The following is a 26553-nucleotide window of genomic DNA, read 5'->3' on the forward strand; positions in this document are numbered from 1 at the left end:
TGTACTTGGCAGGGCAGTGGGTTCCCATAGGAGATGCTTTACAGGAGAACTTGTTAGGAACACAGATTTCCTTTTTCTTTTTAAGATTATATTTTTGTGTGTGCATTGGTGTTTTGCCTGTGTGTATGTCTGTGTGGGGGTATTAGGCCCCTGAAACTGAAGTTACAGGCAGTTTCGAGCTGCCATGTGGGTGCTGGGAATCGAAACTGAGTCCTGAAAAGAGCAGCCGGTTCCTTACCTCTGGGTGCTCACCTTTAATCCCAGCACTCGGGAGGCAGAGGCAAGGGGAGCTCTGAGCTTGAGTCTAGCCTGATCTACAAACTGAGTTCAGGACAGCCAGGGCTACACTGATAAACCTAGTCTCAAAGACAAACAAATAAATCTAAACAAGAAACAAAGCAAGCAAACAGGTTTTCCAGCCCCACTCCAGGGCTGCCGAGTCAGTGGGTTGGGGTACAGTCGTCTGTTTCCTTGGATTGTTCCATACACCAAAGGTTGAAAGAAAGTGGGACCAGCTCTCAGATCGTGAACTGCGCTGCACACGAAGTCTGTAGTTGATTTTGTCATGTTCATTATATTTGTGTTTAACACTTAAAATTGAAGGAAATCAAATAGAATTTTGTGATTTAGTAATTTTTATAGGAAAGCTTAATATTCAAAGATCTGAAAGTCTAGGAAAATATACTAATGTATTTGGAAAGGGGGGAGCCTAGGCCAAATAGAAAAGTAAACTACAGACGAGCAGTGATACTGACAGAGAAAAGTCAGAGGGATGTAATCTCGAATATTCTAGATGCTGGCTGTACATGACATTGATTTCTAATGTATTTAATCTAAAACTGGGAAAACTGTTGGAGGTGGTATTTTAAAGAGAGGACCCTCCCACTGGTAGAGAAAGAGCTATAAGGGGCCAATGGCTGCTGAGAGGGTGAATCCGGCTCCTTTAGAGGTTATCTGTTCTCGGGTGGTCAGCCTTGGATACACAAACGCATGAGCACATGGGCTCAGTAGATTATGTATTGCCAAGGGCCAGCCTGGCTTGGAGAGGGCTTCTGACAGAGGGTGTGTCTGGGAACCGCTAAAAGAACTCCAGGTCAGAGAGTGGATCCAAGTCACCTGTGTTCTGCCCAAGATGGCTCCCTAGATATCTCTCTCTCTCTCTCTCTCTCTCTCTCTCTCTCTCTCTCTCTCTCTTTCACTCTCACACACACACACACACACACACACACACACACAGAGAGAGAGAGAGAGAGAGAGAGAGAGAGAGAGAGAGAGACTGACTGACTCTGTGGTTGAGACAGGTAGCTTTCTGAAAAAGTGCTATAAAAATTCAAGTCAGAAATCCTGTTAGAAAACTTCTAAAAGTAATTCTCGCATTTTCCATTCAAAATCAGAAAGCCAGAAAAAAATCCTAAACGTTATGTTCGCTCTCGAGACAGCCTTCCCTGGATATCTGCTAGAAAACATTCTAAAGGGGCTCTGTCAGCTCTCTAAGTAATTCTTGGAATTTCTAACCCAGGTCAGAAATCCTATTTTTAAAAAATTCTACAAGAGCTGCATTCCCTTTCCGTGGACTTTCCACTAAAATAAAAAATTCTGTTAAAAAAATTCTCCAGATCCCTAGACTGTTCGGCTCTCACTAGAAAAAAACTCTGCAAAAAGAACTGCTGCCCCTCTCTGCTAGCTCAGCCCGTGCAGACGGAAGCCAGGTTATTATTTACATATCAACTCAGTCATTCCAGGGTCCCCCTAACCATCCCAGACTGCCTTCCTTGACTCTTAAAAAGAAAAAAAGGACAGCAAGTACTTTGCAAAAACAATTCAGAGATCTGCTTTCTTTGTAAATGTAGCTGGGTGGGACCCTTGTCCTGAGATTACCTTTCCCACCACACTGGACCTTTAGCTCTGTTCCTGGCTCACCTTAAATGCAGGAATCCACCTGCCTCTGTAAGCATAAATGAAAACCTCAGCTGGGTGGGGTCTTGCCCTGAGATCACCACTCCCCAGATCTCTATCTCCTTCCTTAGTAGCTTTCTGACTAGCTGGCTCATAGGACAGCTGCCTCTGTTCCTTTACATCTGCGGAGTTCCTTATACAATTCATATTGCATCTGTATATTTTACATAGTAGAGAAATCATATATTTTCAGACTCATGTTTTTAGAGTTCTTTTCCACAACCTTAAAGGCTGCCCTAAAGATCCCAGCATTTACCATTTTGCAGACATTAACCATATCTTCACCTCCTGACCTGGTGCTGTCTGATTATCATGGAGTCATTAACCTTAACAGAAACATCCCTGCGTGCACACGCATAACAGTAGTAATTTTTTATTGGATATTTTATGTATTTACATTTCAAATATTATTCCCTTCTTCCCTTCCTGTCCCCCCTCCCCCTGCTTCTATGAGGATGCTCCCCATCCAACCCATACACTCCCACCTCACTGCCCTGGCATTCCCTTATACTGGGACATCAAGCCTTCAAGGGACCAAGAACTTCTCCTCCTATTGATGCCAGACAATGCCATCCTCTGCTACATATGTGACTGGAGCCATGGGTTGCTCCTTGTGTACTCTGGATGGTGGTTTAATCTTTGAGAGCTCTAGGGGGGGGAGGGGAGGTTTGGTTGGTTGACAGTGTTCTTCCTATGGGGTTGAAAACCCCTTTGGCTCCTTCAGTCCTTTAACTCCTCCATTGGGGTCCCATGCTCAGTCCAATGGTTAGCTGCAAGCATCCTCATCTGTATCAGGAAGGCTCTGGCAAAGCCTCTCAGGAGACACCCATATCAGGCTCCTGTCAGCAGACACTTCTTGGCATCAGCAATAGTGTCTGGGTTTGGTGTCTGCATATGGGATGGATCCCCAGGTGGGGCAGTCTCTGGATGGCCTTTCCTTCAGTCTCTGCTCCACTCTTTGTCCCTGTATTTTCTTTAGACAGGAACAATTCTGGGTTAAAAATTTGAGAAGGGTGGTTGACCCTATCCCCCAACAGGGAGCCTTACCTAACCTCTGGTATGGTCGACAGGCTCTCCCTCTCCTTTGTTGGACATTTCAGCTAATGTCATCCCTGTTGGGTCCTGGGAGCCTCTTGCTTTCCCGGCATCTGGGACTTGCTTGTGGCTACCCCCAGTTCTCCATCCTCTATTGCCACACACCTCCGTTCAATTTCCTTACCCTCTGTATATCATCCCGTCTCCTCTAATACCTGATCCTGCCCCACAAGAGGTCACATAATTGGATGTAGAACATAGTATTTAGAGGAAGGGGGAGGGAGTGATGTAGGTAATCATGTGTGAAATTCTCAAAATAATAAAACATCACAAAAATAAAAAGAAGACTATGAAGCCAGATATGGTCACTTATGAGTCTAATGGCTAGCATTCAGGAGGCTGAGGCAGTAGGACCACCGAGGGTTCAAAGCCAGCCTGGGCTATAGAGTAAGACCCTGTGACATAACCCTGTGTATAAACTTTATGATGATCTTACAAATGGTGGGTTTAACCAAAGCGTCGTAGGCAGTCAGCACCACATAACAAGTAAGTGGGTCTACCTAAGTCTTTATAGACCAGCAGCTGACTTGCGCCTAACACGTTTTATTTGTTTTTCTTTGAGGCGTGAGGGTTTAAATATTACCTCTATTGAAATGTCGAACGCATCTGACTGTACTTCGGTTTGCTTTATTTTGCTGAGTGACCAAAGGTTCAGATAAAGCAAATAGTATGTAAATATCAAAATTGGATCTTAATTATTAACTCACATTGCTTCTTTTTCAATTCTTTTTCCAGGACCCATCTGTCACACAGGTGACAAGAAATGTGCCACCGGGACTTGATGAATATAATCCTTTCTCTGATTCTAGAACGGTAACATTCTTTTTTGCACTTCTTTAAATGTTTAAGTGGAAGTTTAGTAGGGGATATTTTAATATTGTTCTCTTTAGCTGGTGGATTAAGTGATTGTAAAACAAGCTGTGTGAATGTGTTATCTAGAATTCAGCAGTTTAGCATTGTTCCTGAAGAAGCTCCTGAGACGTCTTTTCCATTCTGTAAATTACAGCGCTAACCTGTGTTGTGTGGACCTCCTCACAGGACTTGAAGCTCTGGGGAGAGGAGTGTGCCTCCTGATGTTCCGGCAGCCTTTGTGGGAATGTGGGCGATGCTTTCTGACAATGGGGACTGCCTGTGACATGTGTGTGCTTGTCACTTGAGTCACCTGCTGCTGTGGCAGTTTCCTTCTGGAAGTCTGCTTGCTCTAGGAAAACATTTCTTCCTCTCTACGTCAGTGTAGCTTTGGGTCTGAGAAGAGCTCCCTGATGGAGTTCTGCTAGTCCGTGTGCTCAGTGGGGGATACAGGATTGTGTTCTGCCTTCCGCTAGGACATAACCCTTACAGTCAGGGCTTTTGAAGTAGCCTCCTCCTCAAATAATGTTGTCTTCTGAAGTTTTGTTGGTGTCTTAGACAATTGTATGCACCAGGCTCCTAGTTATAAACGTTTGTGACTTACTTTGGTCACCCCATGGATACTTGAGTTATGCATGTGGATTTTTACCATCCCATAGTGATCCTTAACTGGCAATCACTTCGTGAGTATTTTTCATAGTGTAGATTATTCTGAAATATAATGTTGAATTTCCTTGGGGGTTTCTTCAATGTGTATTTTATTGACTCCCCTTAGTTCTTTAGGAGCTTTGTACAAAGTTATAATTAAAAACAAAAATGTATTTGGTCCTTGTCCTCAGTTCTGGGTATATAGATCCTAAAACTTTTGAAATTTGATGTATGTTAATGAGGTGACTGGTGACTTTCGTCCCTTGGTGCTTCAGGATGTGTGTTGTGTGTGTGTGTGTGTGTGTGTGTGTGTGTGTGTGTGTGTGTGTGTGTGTGTGTGTGTGTGTGTGTGTGTGTGTGTGTGTGTGTGTGTGTGTATGTACACACCGTGAGACTGTTGCCCATGGCAGCCAGAAGGAGGCATCAGATTCCTGGGAATTGGAGTTACAGACGGTTGTTAGCTACCATGCAGGTGTTGGGAACTGAGTCCACGTCTTCTGTAAGAGCAGCCAGTGTTCCTAAAGGCCGAGCGAGCGCTGCTCATGGCTTGCTCAGTCTACTTTCTTATAGAACTAGGCCCGTCAGCACAGGCAGGGCCCCACCCACAATGGGATAGGCCCTCACCCATCAAACACTAATTTAAAATACCCTGTAGGCTTGTCTACCGCCTGATTTTATGGAGTCATTCTCTTGATGCTCCCTCCTCTCAGAAGACTTTAGCCTTTGTCCAGCTGGCATAGAACTAGGGAGCATACACCATGTCCTCCTTAGAGACAGATGACGAGGGGGAGAAGTCCTGGCCTTTGGAAAGTTTGTCACCTAAATGTGATTTTAAAAACCTCAGCGTACATACAAAGAGGATATATACAGGATAAATGAAACATGAGATGGTAAACTGTGGTCCTACATGGGGAGTCTCTGCAGTTCCTGGGAGGATTTGGAAGTGTCCAGCTAGGCTACAGTGAGAGTGTCTACAGTAAGCCGCTGTGAGTTTTCCGAGCAGGCCCACTACACCAGTACCAGGAACACAACATGATTGTTGTCCAAGAACCTGGTGAAGCTTGTGCTGCATTTTTACTTTTTAAGATATGTTTTATTTCATGTGTGTAGATGTTTTGCCTGCAGTGCTGGTGGAGGTCAGAAGAGGGCCCTGGATCCCCCTGAGAGTTCATTGCTAGTTGTGAGCTGTTCAGTGGGTGCTAGAAACCAAGCCTGGGTCCTTTGCAAGAGCTGCAAGTGCCCTTTCCGAGCTCTCTCCAGCCCCCTAAAATTCCTTGATTAATTGAATTAAATGATGTGTTTGATTTTAGTCCAATACTGTTTTAGTTGATTGGCGTCTTTTTATTTGTTTTAGAAGATTTCTATGACATGGCAGCTTCTAGATTGTTGTATAAGGATAGGATGAGTTACTTTCGGTCAAGCAGGCAGATCCTACAGCAGGATTGCTGAGATTGAAAAAGATCACATTACTTTATTAAAAGTAGGGTTTCCCAGCTAGGAAGCTGGCTCGGCCTTTAGGAACACTGGCTGCTCTTACAGAAGACGTGGACTCAGTTCCCAACACCTGCATGGTAGCTAACAACCGTCTGTAACTCCAATTCCCAGGAATCTGATGCTTCCTTCTGGCTGCCATGGGCAGCAGTCTCACGGTGTGTACACACACACACACACACACACACACACACACACACACACACACACGCACAAAAACACTCATAGACATAAAAAAATAAATCTTAAAGATTTCAATCAGGTGTGGTTGGTACGTGCCTTTAATACCAGCACTCAGAAGGCAGAGGCTAGTGAATCTTTGTGAGTTCAAGACCAGTCTGTCTATGTAGGGGGTGAAGACCAGCTAGAGATACACAATGAGACTGTGTTCTGTGAAACCCAGTTCCGATGGATACATCCACAAAATGACTCCCTCCCACACCTAAGGCTCAGGGAACATTTCAGTGGAAAGCTCGTAAGATCCGGGAGTTTGGTGTGAAATCGTGTCTTCTAGGAATAAGTCTTACTAACATGGCTGCTTAAACAAGGATAGCCACAGTAGAGTGCCAAAGTGGAGAGTTGAAAGCCAGGAGGTCTCAACCCTATACAGAGAGCTACAGGCAACTAAGGGATGCTCAGAGTGGGAGAAATGATCTTCCACAGAGAAGAGCATTCCAACTGGTTATCCAACACCAGATGGTCAACCCTGCAAACATACATAAATGGAACAGTATACAGACTAAGGAGGCTGTATTTAGGAATATATATGTATATACATATATGCATGTAGCAGCAAGTAATGAAAAAAGAGGCCGCCTTAGAGTTACTGTTACTGAAGCATCATGATTGAAGCAACTCGGGGAGGACAGGGCTTTTGCCTTTCATGCCCTCATTACTGTTCATCACTGAGGACAGCTGGGAGGGAATTCATACCGGTTAGGAACTAACTATACTGAGGCCATGGAGAAGTGCCGCTTACTGACTTGCTCCCTGTCATAGTTAGGGTTTTACTGCTGTGAAGAGACAAAATGACCAAGGCAACTCCTATAAAGGGAAACATTTGATTGGGGCTGGTTTACAGGTTCAGAGGTTCAGTCCAATACCACTGTGGTGGGAAGTATGGCAGCATCCAGGCAGACGTGGTGCTGGAGAAGCAGATGACTTTTACGTCTTAGTCCCCAGGCATCAGAAGGGGGCTGTGTGCTACACTGGACAAAGCTTGAGCACAGGAAACCTCAAAGCCTGCCGCCACAGGGGCACACTTCTTCCAACATGGCCACACCTCTCCCTTTAGGCCTAGCAGTCAAACACATGAATTTATGGGGCCATATCTATTCAGTCCACCACATTCCCCATGGCTGGCTGAGTCTGCTCATAGAACCCAGGACTCCCAACCCAAGGATGGTGTCACCCACAATGGGCTTGGGCCTCAAACATCAATTACTTATCAAGGAAATTCCCTACAGACTAATTATAACCTCATCTTGTGGAGTCATCCCCTCTTCTCTCTCTCTCTCTCTCTCTCTCTCTCTCTCTCTCTCTCTCTCTCTCTCTCTCTCTCTCTCTCTCTCTCTCTCTCTCTCTCTCTCTGTATACCTGCCTACCTGCCTACCTACCTACCAACCATATTTTTGGTTTTTTGAGGCTGGGTTTCTCTGTATAGTCAGTCCTCTTACTCACTCTGTAGACCTGGCTGGTCTTGAACTCACAGAGATCTGTCTGCTTCCTGGATTCTGGGATTAAAAGTGTGTCCCACCACCTTCCATGCTGAAGCAGTTTTCTTAATTGAGACCCCCTCCCCTTTGATGACTTTAATTTCTGCAATACTGTCATATAAGCCAGCACTTTGGCCATGTCTTTGAAAGAGATCAAGGAAGAGTATATGGGAGGATTTGGAGGGAGGAAACGGAAGGGGAAATGATGTAATTGTAATCTCAAAAGAAGACTTACAATACGTAATTTTTTGTCGTTGAAAGAAAACTTCAGGTAGTTAAAGACTATGGAATGAAAAGTTGACTACTTTTATAATTTTTGATTCACAAAGTTATAAAGTCAAGTGTTTTCACAAGATGCCGTGTAACATAGACAAAGTGTCTGCCGATGTGGGGAACTACTGCGCACTTGAAGTGGGCCTTGTCTGAATTGAGTCATGTACATACACGGCATATGCTAGGTAGGTCCCCTGGTCTACCTTCTGAGTTGCTAGAGCAATGATTTATCCCTGAGAACTGATCAGGAACACTTCCCTTTAGCCTGGTAATGGTTTACATTCTCTTAGGGTGCTTGTGGCCTTTGACAGGTTTTCTGATAGATATTGAAAGGTAAAGACTGGGGACACATGGGGCTGGAATGCGGTGCTCGGGGTAAAAGTCCTTGGAGACACTCGGGGCCTCACTTGCTGCCATTCCTTGCAGAGGATTGGTCTGCCTTCTTTTCTGCTTTGTTCCTTGTACCCTGTGCGATTTCCCTCACAGTCTGTACCTTCCAGGAGAAAGAACCATGAGGAGGAGATTGCGAGGTGGTCATCTCTAACCGGAAGGGACATAAATAAGTGGCTTGTCTAAGAAAGAGCTGCCACTAACATCCACCACACAGGCCATGCAGGCCATGGAGGGCCTGAAGACCTGCGTTTTAGCCCAGCTCTGACTGCTGACTAGTGGGTCACTTCAGGCACGCCTCTGAACTCCTTTGGGGTTATTCATGTCTCACAGGGAGACGGGGAGGAAAGCATTGTGGTGAATAGTTTTCCTGTCGTCTCCTGTCAGTGCAGGATGAAGCTCTTGGCTGCAGGACTGACTGTGATTGCAGAGCAGTGAGTGCCCTCTGCACTTTAACGTCTCTGCCTCCTGCTGTGCTCGTCCTTCTCCCTCTGCAGCTCCCCGGTTTGGTATTCTGGGAGCTCATCACCTTTCTCCTCTAGAGCCAGTCTTTGTCTCCCCGGTTTATTAAATGACACTGTGCTTCTGTTCTCCTAGTGTCCCAGTGGCTAAAAGCACAAATGTTCTTGGGCTCAAGTAGCTTCTTTCCTGTGTCTAATCAGTGGCCACATCCTCACTCCCTGAACGGCTTTACCTGTCTGTCCTTTCAACTGAAACCAAGCTGTCCTAGTTCAGAAACTCGCAGAACGGCACAGTGGTGGCCTTCCAGAGATACACGGCCTCCAGTCTGTCTTCAGACTACTTTTTGTGTGCTGTTAGGGAATTATTTTAGAGATCAGATGAACTTACCTACTTTCCTTAGAAGTGATTATATATTCCACACCTAGCAGTTTGGCATGGGGGCCAGCTCACTTGAACTTAGCCTATCTCATATAGCACTTTTTTTTGGTTTATAGAAAAACTGAGGAGGAAGCCCAGCGTGTGCCAGGTTGCCCATCTAGGTCTGCCTTCGTCCTAGTCTAGTGTGCTGTTTGCTTTAGCCAAAGCCATCTATCTCCCTACAAACCAAACCTCTCTGAGACCCCCTGACTTGGCCTTCCATTGTTGTGAGGGAGTCAAGAGACTGTGTGATCATAATGCCTGGGTCTCCTAGGCTATCCTCGCCTTCAGTGGGTCAAGACAGCAATCTATGCAGGTTTGCTATTTGACAAACTACTACAGACTCGGTAGCGTGGGTCAGAAGTTTGGGCTCCACAGAGCTAACTCTTTAGCCACGCAAAAGCTGTGTTGAAGGTATTGTCCTTGTATTTTTTTTAGAGATTTGTTTTTAATTATATGTCTGTGTGGGTATGCGCATGCGAGTGCGGTGCCCACAGATGCCCGAGAGGGGCATCAGGTCTTTTTGAGTGGAGTTATAGGATGTTGTGAGCTGCTATGTGGGTGCCGGGATCCAACTTTATATCCTCGTGAAGAGCCATATTCTTAACTGCCAGCCATCTCTGTGGCCTCCTGTGTTCTGTTCTTATCTGGGCTTTGACTAGGAGGAATCTCTGCCTCCTTGAGCTTCCTGGCCAAGATCCTGCTCGGTGTACGACAGAGAGTCTTAGCAGTTTTCAGGGTGTTAATGGCTGCTTTCCACTGGGGCACAGATACCCCTGCAGTTCCCAGGGATACATGGATCTCCCAACATAACCATTTTGTCTATCCATGGAGCCTCTTAGTCCAGTCTGCTAGGACACATTCTTAAAGAGTGTAGTAGAGTCCGGAGGGGTGGTGGTCTGTCCCCGTCACTGTGCTTCAGTATCTGGCTGGTCAGAAGCTTGGTAAAAGCCCCACAGTGCTTTCAGGAGGAGGATTCTACCAACGACGTGAGCACCATGGGGGAGAATCAGGAGGCTCACTTTAGAGCTGAGTACCACACTGGGAATCAGATAGTACGTTAGGACTCCAGCTGCATCCCTCCCGGCTGTTCACCTCAGTTTTGAGAAGGGTCAAAGTAGAGACCTCTAGGAGATGTCCCCTGGCCTGCCCTTGCAGCACCTGCCTGAGTCTGCCAAGACCGTCGTCCTCAGGCCTGTGTCCAGGGCTGGTTCTCCTCAGCTGCTGTTGATGCCTCACAGTGTCTGTGTAGTCTTCAGCCTGTCTCCCTTGTGTGTGTAACTCTTTCAACTCTGTCCAGTCCTACAGGAGTCAGTCCGTCTTCAAGCCCTTCATTCTCTTCTGAGTGCCTTTTCTTCATTGTGCTGTGGAAACACCATGCTGTGAGGGTGGTGTATTATACTATGTGCAGGTTTGGTGAAAGCCTTACGCTGGGTAATTTATAGACAGCGGGAATTGATGGCTCACAGTTCTGGGGGCTGCAGATCCCAAGGTGCATATGCAGGCAGGTTCAGTAGCTGACCAGGGTGTCTTTCAGGGGCCTGAGTGCCATTTCTTGCTGTGCCCTCATGTGGTGGAAGAGACCTGCCCCCACCTCAGCCCCACCCCTACCTCCTTTTTAAGGGACCCAGATTGGATTTATAGGTGTTTCTCCCTAACAATCACATCATCTTCCAAATATCTCACCTGCTAAAACTATTGAGGATTAGCTTTCAACATTGGCCTTTTGGGCTGACAAGTCATTGAGGCCATAGAGTTCTCCTTCTTCGCAGCCTTTTAAGAAAGCAGTTGACTTTTGTCTCACAGCTTTAAACCAGGCATGAAAGAGAAGTGGAAGTCATTTGTGTTTCCCATGATTCTGAAAATTCCCCAACTTTGTATCTCATTAGATTTTAATCAGGAGCCAGCAGCCACTGTCACTAACATCTAACCACCTCTGGTGTCTTGATTCACCAGCACTTAGTGTTTCTAACGCATTCCTCCTATTTTGCTGTTTCGGATCATTTTTTTCAAACTCTCATGTCTTATTTCCTTGACCCTTTACATTGACTTCTGCAGCTCTTTCCATCGTCCCATCCCAGACTTCTTTATTATAGTCACCATCTGTTTCATAATTACTTAGTTTTAAAATTTTGTGTGAACATTTATTTGGTACAAGGAACTGAATGTAGGGGCTTGATCAGGTTAATTATATACTCTACCATTGCGCTGTATCCCAGCATCATAAAGTTGTGTTTCTCTCTACTCCCCCAAGACAGGGTCTCACCATATAGCCCTGGCTGCCTTGAACTCACTGTGTAGACCAGCCTGACCTTGAACTCACAGGTCTTGCCTGCCTTTGCCTCCTGAGTGCTGGAATTAAATGTATATGCCACTTATAATAGGATTATTTTAAAGGCAAATAAAAGTGGTTTATTTTAAGCCAAATAATAAATATGGCCTGAAAACATGAATTTAAATTTCCCCAAGTGACATGTTATATATGCAGGAGGTTACATGAACTTTTACAGTCATGGATATGAGAAAGCTATAAACTAGCTGTTACTAATGTTCCTTCTTTGGGGGGGGTGAATCTTTACCCCCTCCTAAGGTCCTAATGACAAACCAAAGCCAATGACAACCTGCTGCTCTAGTCTCCCCAGTCTATATACCCTACCCCCTCCCCAAGACTCCTGCCACATGCAGTTAGAGTCAAACTGCACACAGACGGCTGAGGGGAACGGTGGAATATCAGAAGGCCCTAACGTCCATTCCCACCCCTTCTATGAGGAATGCCAGTAATTCACAGGACTAGTCGCCATGGGCTCCTGTGGATACAGGCAGTGTTGCTGGCAGGATAGTGCCTTACAGCAAGAGCAGGCAGGCAGCCCTGGAGGAGGGCTGTAGACTCTTCTGTAGGACAGCAGTTTTAGCCTACTGCTCCCTTCATCCTAGGATTTCCTCCTCTGTGGCTGAAGTCCATGCTTCTGTGACTACTGCCTCCTGCCTTTCAGTCTTTCAGATGTGTTGGGACATCTTCCGGGCCTCTGGGACCTCCAGTGTGTCCGTCTCACTGTTCGCTCTCTGGTTTCCTTCACTTCCTGTTCTCTCCTCATTAAAGTCCGGGTTGTCTTGAGGCTGCACTCTAGGCAGTGATTAGAAACCGTCCCCATTCTCCTACTTCCACAGAACCCTCAGCTCACTGTCCCCTTTTGTTGTTTTCAGTCTGTTTTCAACCCTTAAGCAAAAGGCGTTGGCTGGCCAGGCGGTGGCACGCGCCTTTAGTCCCAGCACAGGCAGAGGCAGGTGGATCTCTGAGTTCAAGGCCAGCCTGGTCTACAAATCAAGTCTAGTACAGCCTGGGCTAACAGAGAAACCCTGTCTCAAAAAATTAAAAAAAGAAGTTAATCCGTTGCTTCAGTCTCCTGCTCAGGAACTCTCATGAGCACATGAGCATTATATTTTTTCATAATGTGTGTGTGTTTGTGTGTGTGTGTGTGTGTGTATGCACATATGCACACGCGTGCACCTATGGAGGCCAGATCTGTGGAGCTGTGAGTGCTGAGAACTGAACTGTTCTCTGTACTGATGAGCTTCTCTTGAACCCTGCTTCACTTCTATTTTTTGAAAGAGGTTTTGTTTTTGTAGAGCAGTGTCCCCTCCGAGAGGAGAGTGCAGATTCCCACCTGCTCCTGCCCCTCACTAGCCCCCAGTCTACTGTTTCACTCTACCTCTAGATTGACAGTTTGTCACACGTATGAGCCGTTGCTGACACACAGTAACGCAGCCCAGGTCGTTCCTGCTGGGGTTGAACAGGTTACAGCCTCAGCAGCAGCCCCTGGTGTTGGGGTCTCTGTTTGTCTCCATTTCTGTAGGCTCACCTTACCCCTCAGTCATCTCACCATGGCACGGTGCACGATCTGCCTCCTCTCGCTGACTTCCTTACCTGTGTGTGCACCATGTCTTTCATAGCTTGACGGCTCACTTCTTTTTAGCACTGCATAATAGTCTACGCCTTGGGTCTGCTCTGCTTTGGATCCGGTCACCTACTGAAGGAAGTGTGCTTTTACTTCCAGTGCCCTACTGTGATGAATAAAGGTGCTAAAAATATCTGTGAGGTCTTAACTGTGAGCATAAGCTTTCAGCTCGTTTGGGTAAGTATCAGGGAGTGTGATTGCCAGATCACACAGTAGCTGTATGCCTAATTTAACTTTTTAGTGTATATATTTAAGGATTGCAATATGATTTAATGAAATATATATAGATGGTGAATTTACATTACTATCTTACTATCAGTTCATACAGTTGCTTTTTTTTTTTTTTGGTAGCAGCTAAAAGCTACTCAGCACACATTTCCTGTGCAGTTTGACTCCATCACCTGCGTCTTCATGCACGTCACTGCGGGAGACTTGCTTGCCCTATAAATTTGTATTTTCTGGCCTTCGCCTGCCCCTTTCCTGCTCCAGTCCCTCCTCATCTCCTGTCATCACCGTTTTGTATGCTCTGTGAACCTTCTTTTTAGATTTCACATGTAAATGAGGTCATGCAATTGTTTTCTTCCTGTGTCTGGTGTATTTCACTTAGCACAGTGTCCGCTGGACCCATTAGTGTGGCAGATGGCTACTTTATCCATTCATGTGTGTTTCCCTCTCAGAGCTGGGCTTCGTGAACTCCAGGCAAAACGCAGTGGGCTAGGCTGCATTTCCCCCTACTCCGCCATTGCTGTTGGGTGCCGTGCTTGTGGGAAGTGCTGATGCACTGCTCAGGGGTGGGAGAACTCCATCTAAGACGCAGCCCCCAGCCCAGGTGAGCAATGATGCAGGCCGAGGCCAAGGCTGGTTGGTGTTCCTAACCCCAGAAGAAGCTGGAGGAGTCAGGACCCGAGCCGTGTGGTTCTTGATGAGAGACAGTCCTTGCTTGTCCAAGCTGTTTATTCATTGTTCATTGTGGGAAATGGGTGCATACAACTTACTCAGGGTGGACCAAAGATTAAAAACCCTTTGCAGAGAGGAGTGTCCGGAAAGGAAAGCTTATTGGCTAAACCCTTGGGGCTGGCCCATCTAGATGACTCGTTGGCATGACTACATGACTAGTGGTCACAAAATTCACATGGGGTGTGGTGGTCACGTGCTGCTCCAGGACAGGAACAGGGCGGGAGCAGATGAAGCTCCTACTGGTCTCAGATAGGATAATACTGGGGTTTCCCAATCCATTCAACTCTCCTAGTCTTTGTCTGGTGACACAGTTTCACCTGCCACATTCATGCTGTTAGTAATGCTGTGCAGGGCACGGGGTGCAGATACTGTGCAGTGGTTGTATTTCTTGCTGGCTGTACTTGAAGAGGGATTGCCTACCCACATAGTAGCTCTGGTATCTTTTCAAGGTATATTATAATTGTATGTGTGTACTAGATATAATACCAAGCTTTGATCTACACATAGCTTGTGTAGAGATGAACTCTACATTGCTAATTCTGTGTTGCATTCCCTCGGGAGCGTCTGTGTTCCTTTTCATAATGGATGTCCCATCCACACCAACAGTGGTGGTGATCCCCTTTTGTCTTTCTGAGTTTTGGATAACAGTCATCCTGGCAGTTATGAAGGGGTATCTCCCTGTGGTATCCTCCTGTGGTGGTATCCTCCTGTGGTGGTATCCTCCTGTGGTGGTATCTTCCTGTGGTATCCTCCTGTGGTGGTATCCTCATGTGGTGGTATCTTCCTGTGGTGGTATCCTCCTGTGGTAGTCTCCTGTGGTAGTCTCCTGTGGTATCCTCCTGTGGTGGTATCCTCCTGTGATGGTATCTTGTGGTATCCTCCTGTGGTGGAATCCTCCTGTGGTATCTTCCTGTGGTTTTGATCTGCATTTCTCTGCTGATAAATATGTTGAATCTTTTCATATTCCTGGTGATCACTTACTTCTTTTTTGGTGAAATACCTGCTCAGGTCTTTTACTCTTTTAAACTAAGCTGTTTGTTTTCCTACTAGTTACATTTGGATATTAACCTCTTATCAGATAGTATAATACAAGTATGTCTTTCCACATTGGCAGCTGCCACTCCGTCTCGGTGGTCACCTTAACCCCTGTATTTAATCTTGATTGTTATTGACCTCATACAGACCCCTGTATTTGACCTTGATTATTATTGACCTCATACAGACCCATGTATTTGACCTTGCCTTTCTGGTTTGAGCTCTGCTGTGATGGATGAGACAGTTGTTACCAAGGCCACCGTCCAGGAGTTTCCTCTTGTGCTTTCTGCTAGTTCTGTGGTCTCTGACTTCAGGTCTGAGTGCCTTGTGCATCTCGAGTTGATGTAAGATGCTGCGTGTGGTGGGAGATAGCTCATGCTGTATTTTTCCATGTGGAAATACTTTCTCCAGAACACTTGTTGAACAAGCTGTCTTCACTTTCTTTCAGTGGCCGTTCCGGAAGCCACTGAGGGTGTGGAGTGACGCAGCAGAGAGTTTGAGTCTGGATGGCAGGACCCGTGTGTAGGGAGAAGTGAGCACAGCAGTGTCTGCTGATGCCAGCCCCCGCCCCCCTCACACTAGCTGACCATGCATACTTAGATTTATGTTTGTCCTACCCTCCTTTCTGTCCTCTTTGTTGTACATTTGTGTGACAGTCATGCTATTTTGATTTCTATACCTTTGTAATTTAATTTCAAATCAAGAAATAGGATGGTACCAAGTTTTTCATAATTTATTGACTACTGAGGGGTTTTGTAGTTTTGTATGGAGGTTAGGGTTCCCCCACGTCTGTGAAGAATGTCAGTGGGATTATATTGGGCTTACATGGACTATGTGCTGCTTTGGTCAGATGAGCACTGCAGCAATATTATTAGGACCCATGGCCATCTTTCCCTTTGTTTTCTTCCTTTTTTTTTTTTTTTTTAAATTGGTGTCGTGTAGTTTTTGCCACTTTAACGAATACCTGAGATGATCTGTGTACAGGATACTCTTCTCCTAGTCTTAGAGGATCAGCAGTAGATGGTTGACTCTTGCCTTGGGCCTGTGATAAGGCAGTGTATCATGCTGGGACCTTGGGGTGAGCAAAGCCACTCACCTCACAGCTGGGAGGTGACAGGGAGGGTTGGTCAAGTCTTTGAAGCCCATTTTCTGCCATCCCACCTCTGGCACCACTGGGTCGAATGACTGAACGAGTTCCCACCAGTCACACCTTCACCTTTCAAAGTCAGTTTGCTCCTAGATATTTTAGTTTTTTAATTCTATTAAAATGGAAACAGTTCTTGATTTCTCTTCAGTTAGGTTGTACAAATGGTCAAGCTTTGTTGGCATTGAACACTCAATCTTACTACATTCATCTCCTGGTTCTAATATTCTAGAGTGGCTTCAACATACAGAATCTTGCTATGTGTATAAAGAGGTAATTTTACATTTTGGATCTGGACCTCCTCTCCCCCTCTCCCTCCCCGTCCTTCGCCTCCCTCCCCTCCCTCCTTTCCCTCCCTCCCTCCCTCCCTCCCTCTCGGGCCCAGTGGCTTTCTTTTACCTCTGTTACTAAGCGACAGAAACAGCAAGAGTTGGGCCTCCTCGTCTTGCCCTGGGCTCTGATGGAGAAGCCTTTAGCTTCCCTGTGGTTGCTGTGGGGGTTCACAAATAGTCCTGTGTGTGTCGAGGGAATGTCCTTCAGGAGAAGCAAACTATGGGGAGCTTTGCTGTGAAGTTAGGTTTCTGTCAACTTTCTGTCCTGTCAGCTTAGATGATCATGTGCTTGTTCTCCTATTTTGCGGACACAGTGTGTCATAATGACTGTTTATGTAGTGAGGCAGCCTTAGTGGGTTAGGGACAAATCCACATGGTTACGATGTGTGGTTTTTTTCTCAGTTGACTAGTATTTTACTTAGATATTTACATAGAATAAAATTTGTTTATAATTTCATTTGCCACTGAGTCTTTATTAGACTTTGCTGTCAAGGATCTGCCAATACAAAATGTTGAGGAATGTTACATATCTTACCTTTGTATTCACCTGGAGGTTATCTTATTTTCTTTCTTTTTTTTTCTTTTTTTTTTTTTTTTTTCGGAGCTGGGGACCGAACCCAGGGCCTTGCACTTGCTAGGCAAGCGCTCTACCGCTGAGCTAAATCCCCAACCCCTCTTATTTTCTTTCTTAAAAAAAAAAATAAATAAAATTACTTTCATCAGGTCCTCTGGAATTAGAGTTACAAATTGGTTGTGAGCCACCATGTGGTTGCTGGGAACAGAACCCAGGTCCTACTGTCCTTTATGGTCCTGGGAGGATGTCACACGCCTGAGGTCGTGGATTCTCTCACAGAAGAGGATCGATGTCAGTGACCAATACCAAGCCAGGTGATATTTGGGATTTAGCGGACTGCGCCTAGCCAACCTTGTCCGGAGGGGAAGTTGCTTTAAAAATGTTGTTGAACTTTGTCTGCTGTGCCCTATGAGGGTTTTACATAAACTCTCCTTAGAGAAGTTGGCCTGAAGTTTTGTTTTCTTTAGCTTTTTAAAAAAAGATTTGTGTGTGTTGTGCTGCTGTGTTGTGATTTTTTTGAGTTGTATGTTGTGTTTTGGGTGTTGTGTGTATTGTTTATGTTCTTGTGCCTGTTGTGTTGTATGTTTGTACTTTGTGTTCTTGTGTTTGTGTTGTATATTGTTTGTTTTGTGTTGTGCTGTGCATGTTGGGTATTGTGTGTATTGCATGTTGTGTGTGTGTTGTGGGTTGTTTTGTGTGTATGTTGTGTGTGTTGTGTGGTATGTGTGTGTGCATGTTTACATGTGAGAGCAGTCTTTGGAAGAGAAGGAAGAAGGTGTCTGTTCCCCTAGAGCTGGTGTCTCAGGTGGTCATCAGCTGCTCAGCAAGTGGTGGGAACTGAGTTAGGATTCCTTTATTAAAGCGCTTTCTTACTTGGTGATCGATGGGGGAGGGTCCAGCGCATTGTAGGTGGAGCCACCCCTGGTTGGTGATCCTGAACTGTTTAAGAAAGCAGGCTGAGCAAGCCAGGAAGCAGCACCCTCTCTGCCTTCTGCATCAGCTCCTGCCTTGGGTTCCTGCCCTGATGTCCTGGATGATGGTCTACAAACTGTCAGCTGAGTAAACCCTTTCCTCCCCACAGCAACAGGACAACTAAGACTGGGCCCCTGACCTAGTCTTTTCTTGTCTTAAGGTGTCTTAGGTGTTAAAGCTGATTAATTAATTAACTTCATAAAATACGTATGTAAATATTCCCTTTAGTTCTATTTTGTGAAAAATTCAAGAAACACCAACAGTCGCTGGGCTCGGTGGCGCACTCTGGTAGAGAAGGGTCAGGAGTTAGTAAGGGCCTGGGAAATACAGAGAGACTATGTCTTCAAACAAAAGAGACACAGAGCGGAAGATGGCTTCAACTCTGCCAGTGCTTGGTGGAACACGGGTGTGGAATCTTTGGCTCTGTGCTGCTCCTTGCTGGCCCGGTTTTGAGTATTTCTCCATTGTCATTGTCCAGTCACTCTGACTCAGTCTTAGTCACTCTGTTGCTCTAGAAGGAGTCTGTCCTTCCCCCTCGCCGAGCCAATATTGTCTAAGTAGATTTGTTTATAAGAGTCCCTTATGATTCTCCTAGTTTTCTGGCATTTTGTGGTAGTGGTAATTTTATTTCCATTTTTAAAGTTTTGAGCAGTGGTTTTTTGTCCACTTAAGGATGATCAACCCTGCTTATTTTCTTAGCTTAATTAATTATATCTGTAGTTTTCCTACTATATTTACTGATTTGGTTTTCCCTGTTTCCTTCCTCCTGCTGATTCTGAGCTTGGCTGAACTGTGCAGTGTCCTGACCAACCTTGGGCTGCCCTGCAGGCTGCCCTTTGTGTGGCAGCCTCCCTTCCTGTGTCCTGGCAGCTCTTAAAGATGCTGCTCCCTGAACTTAGAGTCAGTGAGCCAGGGGTAGGGTTCATGTCAACGTGTGTGTGTGTGTGTGTGTGTGTGTGTGTGTGTGTGTGTGTGTGTGTGTGTTCACAGATTATGCTGACATATGTCTGGTGTGTCTATGCAGAGGAACTTGGATAGAGAAAAGAGTTCTTGTCCTAGGGAGTTGCTTCTGCTCATCTGCTTGGGCGAGCCACCCCTTGCCTCTGTGGTACCCAGTGTGGATCCAGTCATCCCCAGAGTTGTGTGGCCTGGTGGTCCTCTTCCCTGCTGCCCGGAGGGTTTGTTTTCTCGCTGTGGCTAATGACTGTGGGGCTCCTCTTCAGTGGGCTAGCACCACAGCGTGTACGAAGCTTAGCTCCCTGGCACTGTCCCTTCATCACCAGGGGTGCAGAGAGCGTCCTCCTCCTCCCAGTTCCCAGTTCGGAAGCTTAGGGAGCTCTGTGGTGGTTCAGCTACAGTGATGGTTTGCTCTTCTTGGGATTTCCAGAGAGTTAATCCTTTAAACCGACTGCCATTGGTTTCCTTGGCTTTTGAAGTCAGCTCTTTTGTGTTTTCATCTTACAGGAGGGTGGTAGTAATGATGTTATTAGATTTTTAATCCACTTTGAAAAATCTGTTTCCCTTGGTGCATGTAAGCCATTGACATTCAAAGAAATTATGTAGTTGGATTGATGTGTCCCGTATGTACACTGTGTTCTGTCTGTTCCCCTGTTTTTGTCTGATTTTTGGGTTCTTACTCAGCATCTTGTATGTACCTGTTTTCTTTAACACATGAGTTATGTTTCTTCTTTTTACCTTTTAGAGTTGCAAATCCACGTAAATCCAAGTGCACACAAATTAGCCCTGTGCCTCTTCGAGTGTGAATACCCTATAATAACAGGACCCGGGGTCCCCCAGCCTCGTGTCCTTTCTGTCCTTCATCTCAGTCATTTATGTGTGCATGTGAGCACAGGCATCGTGAGGGGTGTGTGTGTGTGTGTGTGTGTGTGTGTGTGTGTGTGTGTGTGTGTGTGGCCCTAGTGAGACGCTGCGGTGGCATTTCAGGCCCAGTACCCTGCTATTCAGTTGAAGATGTGAAAAACAGGTTTTGTTTTCCCTTACATCCTCTCCTCAGATCTTCCTTTTTCATAGATTCTGACCCATGTTCTTTTCCTTCTTTTCAGAGGCAAATCTGCGAGCACCTTGTTCAGTGCTAGAATTCCTTATATTCTTCACCTTCGCATAGTTTCAAGGATACATAAGTCTAGGCTGGTGGCTTTATTTTCTCCTGAATTCATTATTTTTGACTTCACTTTCTTTTTGTCTGGCCTCTGAGAAGTCATATATAATACATATATGTATGTATGTATACACACACACACATACACACATATATATTTAAATTTCTATGTTTTTGTGTACCAGGTGCATGCCAGTACTTGCAGGTGCCCAATAGAAGGCATCAGATCCTCTGGAACCAGAACTGGAGTTAGAGATAGTTGTGAGCCACTGTAAGTGCCACCCCCACCCCCAACACAGACAGGGCTTCTCTGTGTAGCCTCGGATGTCCTGGAACGCAGAGATCTGTCTGCCCTGCCTTCTGAGTGTTGGGATTACAGGTGTCACCACCACTGCTGGACACCAGCTCAACAGGTGATTTAGTAGTGGAGTCACCGTATGCCTCCAAGATACAGTTGCCTTTGCTAATCTCGAGGAAGCTGGGAGGAAGTTGGGTTTTGTCCCGCTCTGGCTTTCAGGCTGTTGTCTGTCTGTCCTTCCTTCTTTCCTTTGGTAGTTTGAATAGTATATGTAGGGCTTTATTTTATTATTTTTCTCAGTGTTCTATGAGCTCCCTGGATCTCTGGTATGATGCCTGACATTACCTTGGAGACATTGACTTTTTTTTTCTTTTCTTTAAAGGCCCCATCACCTTTGCCTCTTACTCTGGTGTGTTCATTGTACATCGAATTCTCTGCTGGTCTGCAGTTGTTACACGCCGTCTTCCCTCCTCTCTCCTCTTAGGTTTCTCAGTCCTTAATCTCAGAGACTTACTCCTTATCTAGTTTACTAGTAAACCCATCACGGGTGTTCTTTATGGATTTGAGGCAAGCATTCCTTTTAGCTCTTAGGAACTCCGTCTACTTACTCGAGACTGCAGAATTATTTAAATTCCTTTCCCGATAAATCTAACACCACTAGATGGTCTGGCCTGGTGTCTTCTCAGGTTGACTTTTGCTCTTTAGAATCCCTCTTATTTTCTTGACAGGTAGGCATGATATACTCGGAAATGCTGGTAATGGGCCTTCGGTTACATGGTGTAAGCAACTGGGGTTCTCTGTCTCATCGAGTTATAAACTGTGAACTTCACCTGTGCTCCCAAGTGTTTTCTTTACATGGGACACAGTGGCTGCAGCAAGAGGAGGAGCTCCCATCCTGGTTAAACATCAGCACATTGGACACCAGTCAGGCTTTCTTTCCTGGGGTCAGTTTCTGTGAGATGACTTAGAGTTCTTTAGCGTGTTCCAGAGCCAGCTGCCTCCTCCTCTCGGTAGAGGGTAGAATGAAAACATGTTAAAGGGGTCCTGTAATTATTTGAAATGCACCTGTGAGTTTTGACGTGCATGTGACGGTCAGCTTCAGGGTCATCCTCAGCAATGCTGTGTGTCTCCGTATCTCACCCCTGGCCTGGAGCTAAACGCTGGTGTAGACCGGCTGGCCCATGAGTCCCAGGGATCCTCGTGGCTCTGCTTCTCAGCACTGGGATAACAGTGCACATCACCATGGCCACCTTCTCAAGGAAGGTTCTGGCAATCAAGTTCAGAACTTCAGGCTTGCAAGGCAAATGTTTTGCTGTGAACTTTGTGTCTCCCGGTCCTACCCAGTTTTAACCCTGTGCTGTGGAGAGATTGACAGTTCAGGTTGCCTGCCCTGGTACTGCTTCCCACTGCTGCGTTCATGGAGAATTCGCACACCTTTTGTGCTCTAGTGAACTGTTCTCTGTCCAGTTTGGGGGCAGTATTTTGCTCTGTATCCTCATACTTCCCGAGGTATGGGAGGCGTTACTGATATTTCAGTTTGTTCATTATATGTAGAACTCTTTATGTGTAGAACTGGAAACTCAAGTCTCCCTTACTACCTGCTGCTGCTGTGGCTGCTGCTTGTTGTTCTTCCTTCCTTCTTCTTCCCTCTTCCTCCTCTTCATTTTTGTCTTTTATACAGAACGAATCAGGAGCCTTTAGAATAGCCAGTTACCTGGCCCCCTTATCTTTTTCTGCATGTCTGTTTCAAGTACCAGCACACCGGTCCCACTCGCACAGCTCTTTCTTCTGTTTGGAATGGTCTTCCCTCAGGAAGACTTCCTTTTCAACTTCATGACTCACATCTACAGAACGTTCTCCACTCAGCCTGCACCCGTGACCCATGAGTCCATGGTTCTGCTGTCCTAAGAGGCTCTGTGTTATGATGTGTCTTCCTTACTAAGCCACAAGCTCCACTACATATATGTGACCAATGGAGTAATCAGTGACTGGTAAATATGTGGGTGAAGGTACATGGCCTTGTATATTGGTCTGTGCACCCCTACTGTGTGCACCCCTACTGTGTGCACCTCTTGGCCTGTACACCTCTTCGCTGCAGCTTTGTAGCTCCTCCAAATGCTTGTCCTAGTCTTTAATAGCCTTGTTTTACTGTGGTTATTGATTGAAATAATTCTGTCTGTCCCGGTTCTTAGCTAGTGTATATGTCTCTCCTTGTCCTCAGTACCAAGGGAATCCAGGCAAGCAGAGCCACAGTCAGCTGTTGCCTCTGAAGAGTGAAATCTGAAAAGTTCCACATTCCTTGGGGGCTGTTCCACTGGGAGGCACACCTCCCTGGTGATAGAAGCTGCTCCAGGAAACTCCCCTCATTTGCTTGTGTAAGGATTACCTGAGGAGGTTGTTCAACATGTTAGCCAGTTAAAGATGTTCCTTCCCTCTCTTCCAACCCCTGGGTTGTCTCTGCTTAGACCTAGATTTCCAAAGACAAACCATGTGACAGGAATGGACAAGAGAACATTCCACAGATCCTGAGCACGAGAGAACATGGGCTGTTTTGGGGATTAGAAGTTTAAACTACAGAAGTACACAGGGGAGGAAAACAAACAGCTTTATTCGCTTATGTTGACTGCTCATGCCAGTGGATTTAATTCTGCAGTGCACATAACATACGAACACAAGGCACTTCACGTGGCTTATCCACCCCATCAGCCCCCTCATTTCCCCTCCATCCCAATAACCCCGTGCCTTCCCCAGATCGCACTCTTGTGCTTTATGTCCCTTGTGTGTGGGACTGCTGTTTCACTAGGGTTGTTACAGGAACATGCGTGATGGTTTATATCTCTGTGTCCCTCCCTCCCTGCCAGCAGCTGGGAGCACTAGAGCCTCATGAGTCCTACCCTTCTGTGGTAGCGAGGTGATGAGCCCAGCCTTGCATGGACTCATTTGAGCAGTCAGCAGAGTCCATAGCTGAGTACAGCTGATGGTGGCTTTTCTCTCTCAGCGTGGCTCCCGCAGCACCCACGAGCTGGCTGGGAGGGAGGCAGCCCCAACCCAGTCACAGCCTGATTAGTTATGCCCGGTGACCGAGGTGTGCAGCGTCTTCCACAAGAGGGTCCTGTCACCTAGAAGGATGTAAATTTTATGTGGCACAGACAATCCCTAGATCTCAAATGCCTAGAAGGAAGGGGATTTGAGTGCTGTTCTTGTGTTTGTAATGTCCCTACAGTTTCCAGGGAGCAGAAAGCTTTTACATTATAGAGCAGTCGATCTGCAATTCTGTGGCCAGGGTTATTATAATGTCCTTAGTCTAATGAGACAATATGATCATTCTTTAATTTTTACTGGTCAGTTCTAGTTGAGCTTTCTAAATCACCACAGAACATGCAAATATAGTGTGATAAACTGTCTGAAAGTATTGAAAAATCCTGGCTCCGGCTTTGCCACCCCACTGGCCTCATCCAGGGAAGGCTTTGCCCTTCCTGTGGGTGTTGGGTCATCACGATGGCTGTGCCTTCAGATCCACACTCATTCACTCATGCTCCCCCTGATGCCCACCCCCACCATCCCTCCAGACAGTTTGGCTTCCCGAAGCATTTGAAGACCAGTTTGGTAAGTTTGACCATCACTGTCCTAGCTGAGTTTTTACTGACCTCATTAAACAACTTTATTTTGCATTTGCTTATGCCTGTGTATTCAGATCTTAAACAGGTGTTTTAATTTTGATCTTGGCCAAGGGTGGGTTGTTTTTTTATATACTTAAATCATGACTCAGTTACTTTTTAGAGCTCTCTCTGAGAATTCTCTGAACCCTCATTTTAAGGTATATTCCTTTACATTGACCAGGGAAGCTTGGGGTCCTTTATAATAAAAATTTGATCCTAGAATGTTTCAGTAAAAAAAAATAGAACATAATGCACAACTGGTTCCCTTGAGTACCCGGGGGTCACTTTCTTGCTAGTTCTGGCACCGTCAGGCCATAGGAACTCTCACTAATTTATCTCAGTGGCTCCACGCTGATCCCAGATACTCTCAGACCCAGGCGGTCCGTGGGCCGTTCCACCGTGGCACCTTACCACTCTGGTCCCTAGTGTTAGTTCTGGCACCGGTAAGCCATATGGAACTAACCATAATTTATCTCTGGTTAGTATCTCTCCTGGATCTAGCCTCGAACTCTCTGGTTCCAACCTCCTAGTAAAATCAGGGCTCTAGAAGTCCAGCATGGCTGGCCTATTAAGACTCCCGCCCATGTACTCTGCTTACACTCCCAACAACCCAGTGAAATCAGGACTCAATAAACTGTAATTTATCAATAAGACTTATATGTTAAGTTCCCATTCCACAATACATCCTCACAACCAATTGATTAGGATATAAACCACCCACCTACATAAGATAAATCTGCCTACAGAATTCCATCCCGACTACCTTGGCAATTTAAGACCACCCAGATCTGGGTCGTCCTTCTCTGTCCCCATCCTGATTCCCCTATCCCTTCTCTCCTGCTTCTCCCTCTCCTTCTAAAACCTGGACCTTCCTCCTTTCCTCCTTGTCTGGTGATAGGCCTCATTTTATCTTGCCTGCCTTCACCTACATAATGACATCAACCTACACTAGAATTTTTTGTTTGTATGAATAGTATGAATTCTGGCCCAAATTTTCCCCTTGATGGATTTATGATCAGATATTTTCAGGGACGTTTTTTCTGCCTCCTTCTGTATTGAGGAATCAAGACAGTACATGGAAATATTCCCATCATCCTGTATGGTTTTTTCCTTCTCCCACATTCACTGAGGGTATTGTTTTCAGTGAGTCCTGGTTCTCTGCAAGGTTACTGTCTTGCTTTGTGTCCTTTAATCCCAGAGACCAGGAGAATGGCAGCCCATCAGAGCACTTCTTTCTTGGACTTATAGCTCTCCTTCCCTCCTGCCTTCCTAGGATTCCTTAGCTTAACTATGTGTTTGGCATATTATTTAAATGAATACTGAACTAGCACTGTATGCTATGGTTCCCTACAGATAGAAGTCTGTCGTGTGGCTGAAATATCAGTCTCGGTCTGAGGAGGGTGTCAGCGGTTAAGAGCACTTGCTGCTCAATCCTGAGAGCAGAGTTTGGATCCCAGCACTGGTGTGGTAGCCACAGTGGCTGTAACTGCACTTATGAGAGCTCTGCATCACCTCTGGCCTGCAGGGCACCCATACACTTGCATATATACACTCACACACATACAAGAGTGCATATTGTTTCCTGCTCTTATGTCAGAGGTGAAGATGGAGGAGAATTTAGGAACCGTTGTCATGGTGATTATGCACCTGGCTTGAGGTAACCCCGCATCCTTTAGTTTTAGTTAAAGAAGCTCTGGGTCTGATCTGGGCAGAGCCTTAGTTAACACCCGCCAATGGGAGGAAGCCCTGAGCGCAGAGATGTGGGAGTGTGCACATCCCTGGTGTTTGTGAGCAGTGAGCGGCCCTCCATCTCGCCCTGCTGCACTCAGCCCTGCTTGGCATTCATGGCAGCAGAGTGCTGATAAAGGTTGTAGCTGGTGGAGTTCCAGCAAGAGTCTGTGTTTTCTTGACGCGTGCTGCCAACCTGCTGACCGTGCCTTAGTCCTCTCTTGTTCCCATGCTCATGTCCCTGTGCTCGCTCATGGGTCTGTTATACGTTTAGCCCAGATTAGCCTCACGCTTGTGGTTCTCTTGCGTCCTGGGGTTTCATATACAGTTTCTGTTCTGTTCTCTTTCAAGAGACACTCAAGGCTGGACCTCGCTCTGTAGATTAAACCAGCCTTGAATCTGCAGTAGTTTTCTCTCAGGGGCTGGGAATACAGGCATGGGCCATGACACCTGGTCCCAGCTCGGCTTTAATTTTTAACATGG

General features: G+C 46.0%; 1 protein-coding gene across 1 annotated transcript in view; it reads left to right on the forward strand.

Annotated features, from left to right (window-relative positions):
* Window positions 1-26553, forward strand: part of Scamp1 (secretory carrier membrane protein 1) — an 80104-nt gene that overhangs the window by 28379 nt on the left and 25172 nt on the right. The window contains exon 2 of the mRNA XM_032897048.1: window positions 3787-3864. Coding sequence (XP_032752939.1) covers window positions 3787-3864 — 78 coding nt within the window. The remainder of the gene's footprint in view (window positions 1-3786; window positions 3865-26553) is intronic.

Source organism: Rattus rattus, chromosome 3 (assembly GCF_011064425.1).
Source record: "Rattus rattus isolate New Zealand chromosome 3, Rrattus_CSIRO_v1, whole genome shotgun sequence".
Lineage (NCBI taxonomy): Eukaryota > Metazoa > Chordata > Mammalia > Rodentia > Muridae > Rattus > Rattus rattus.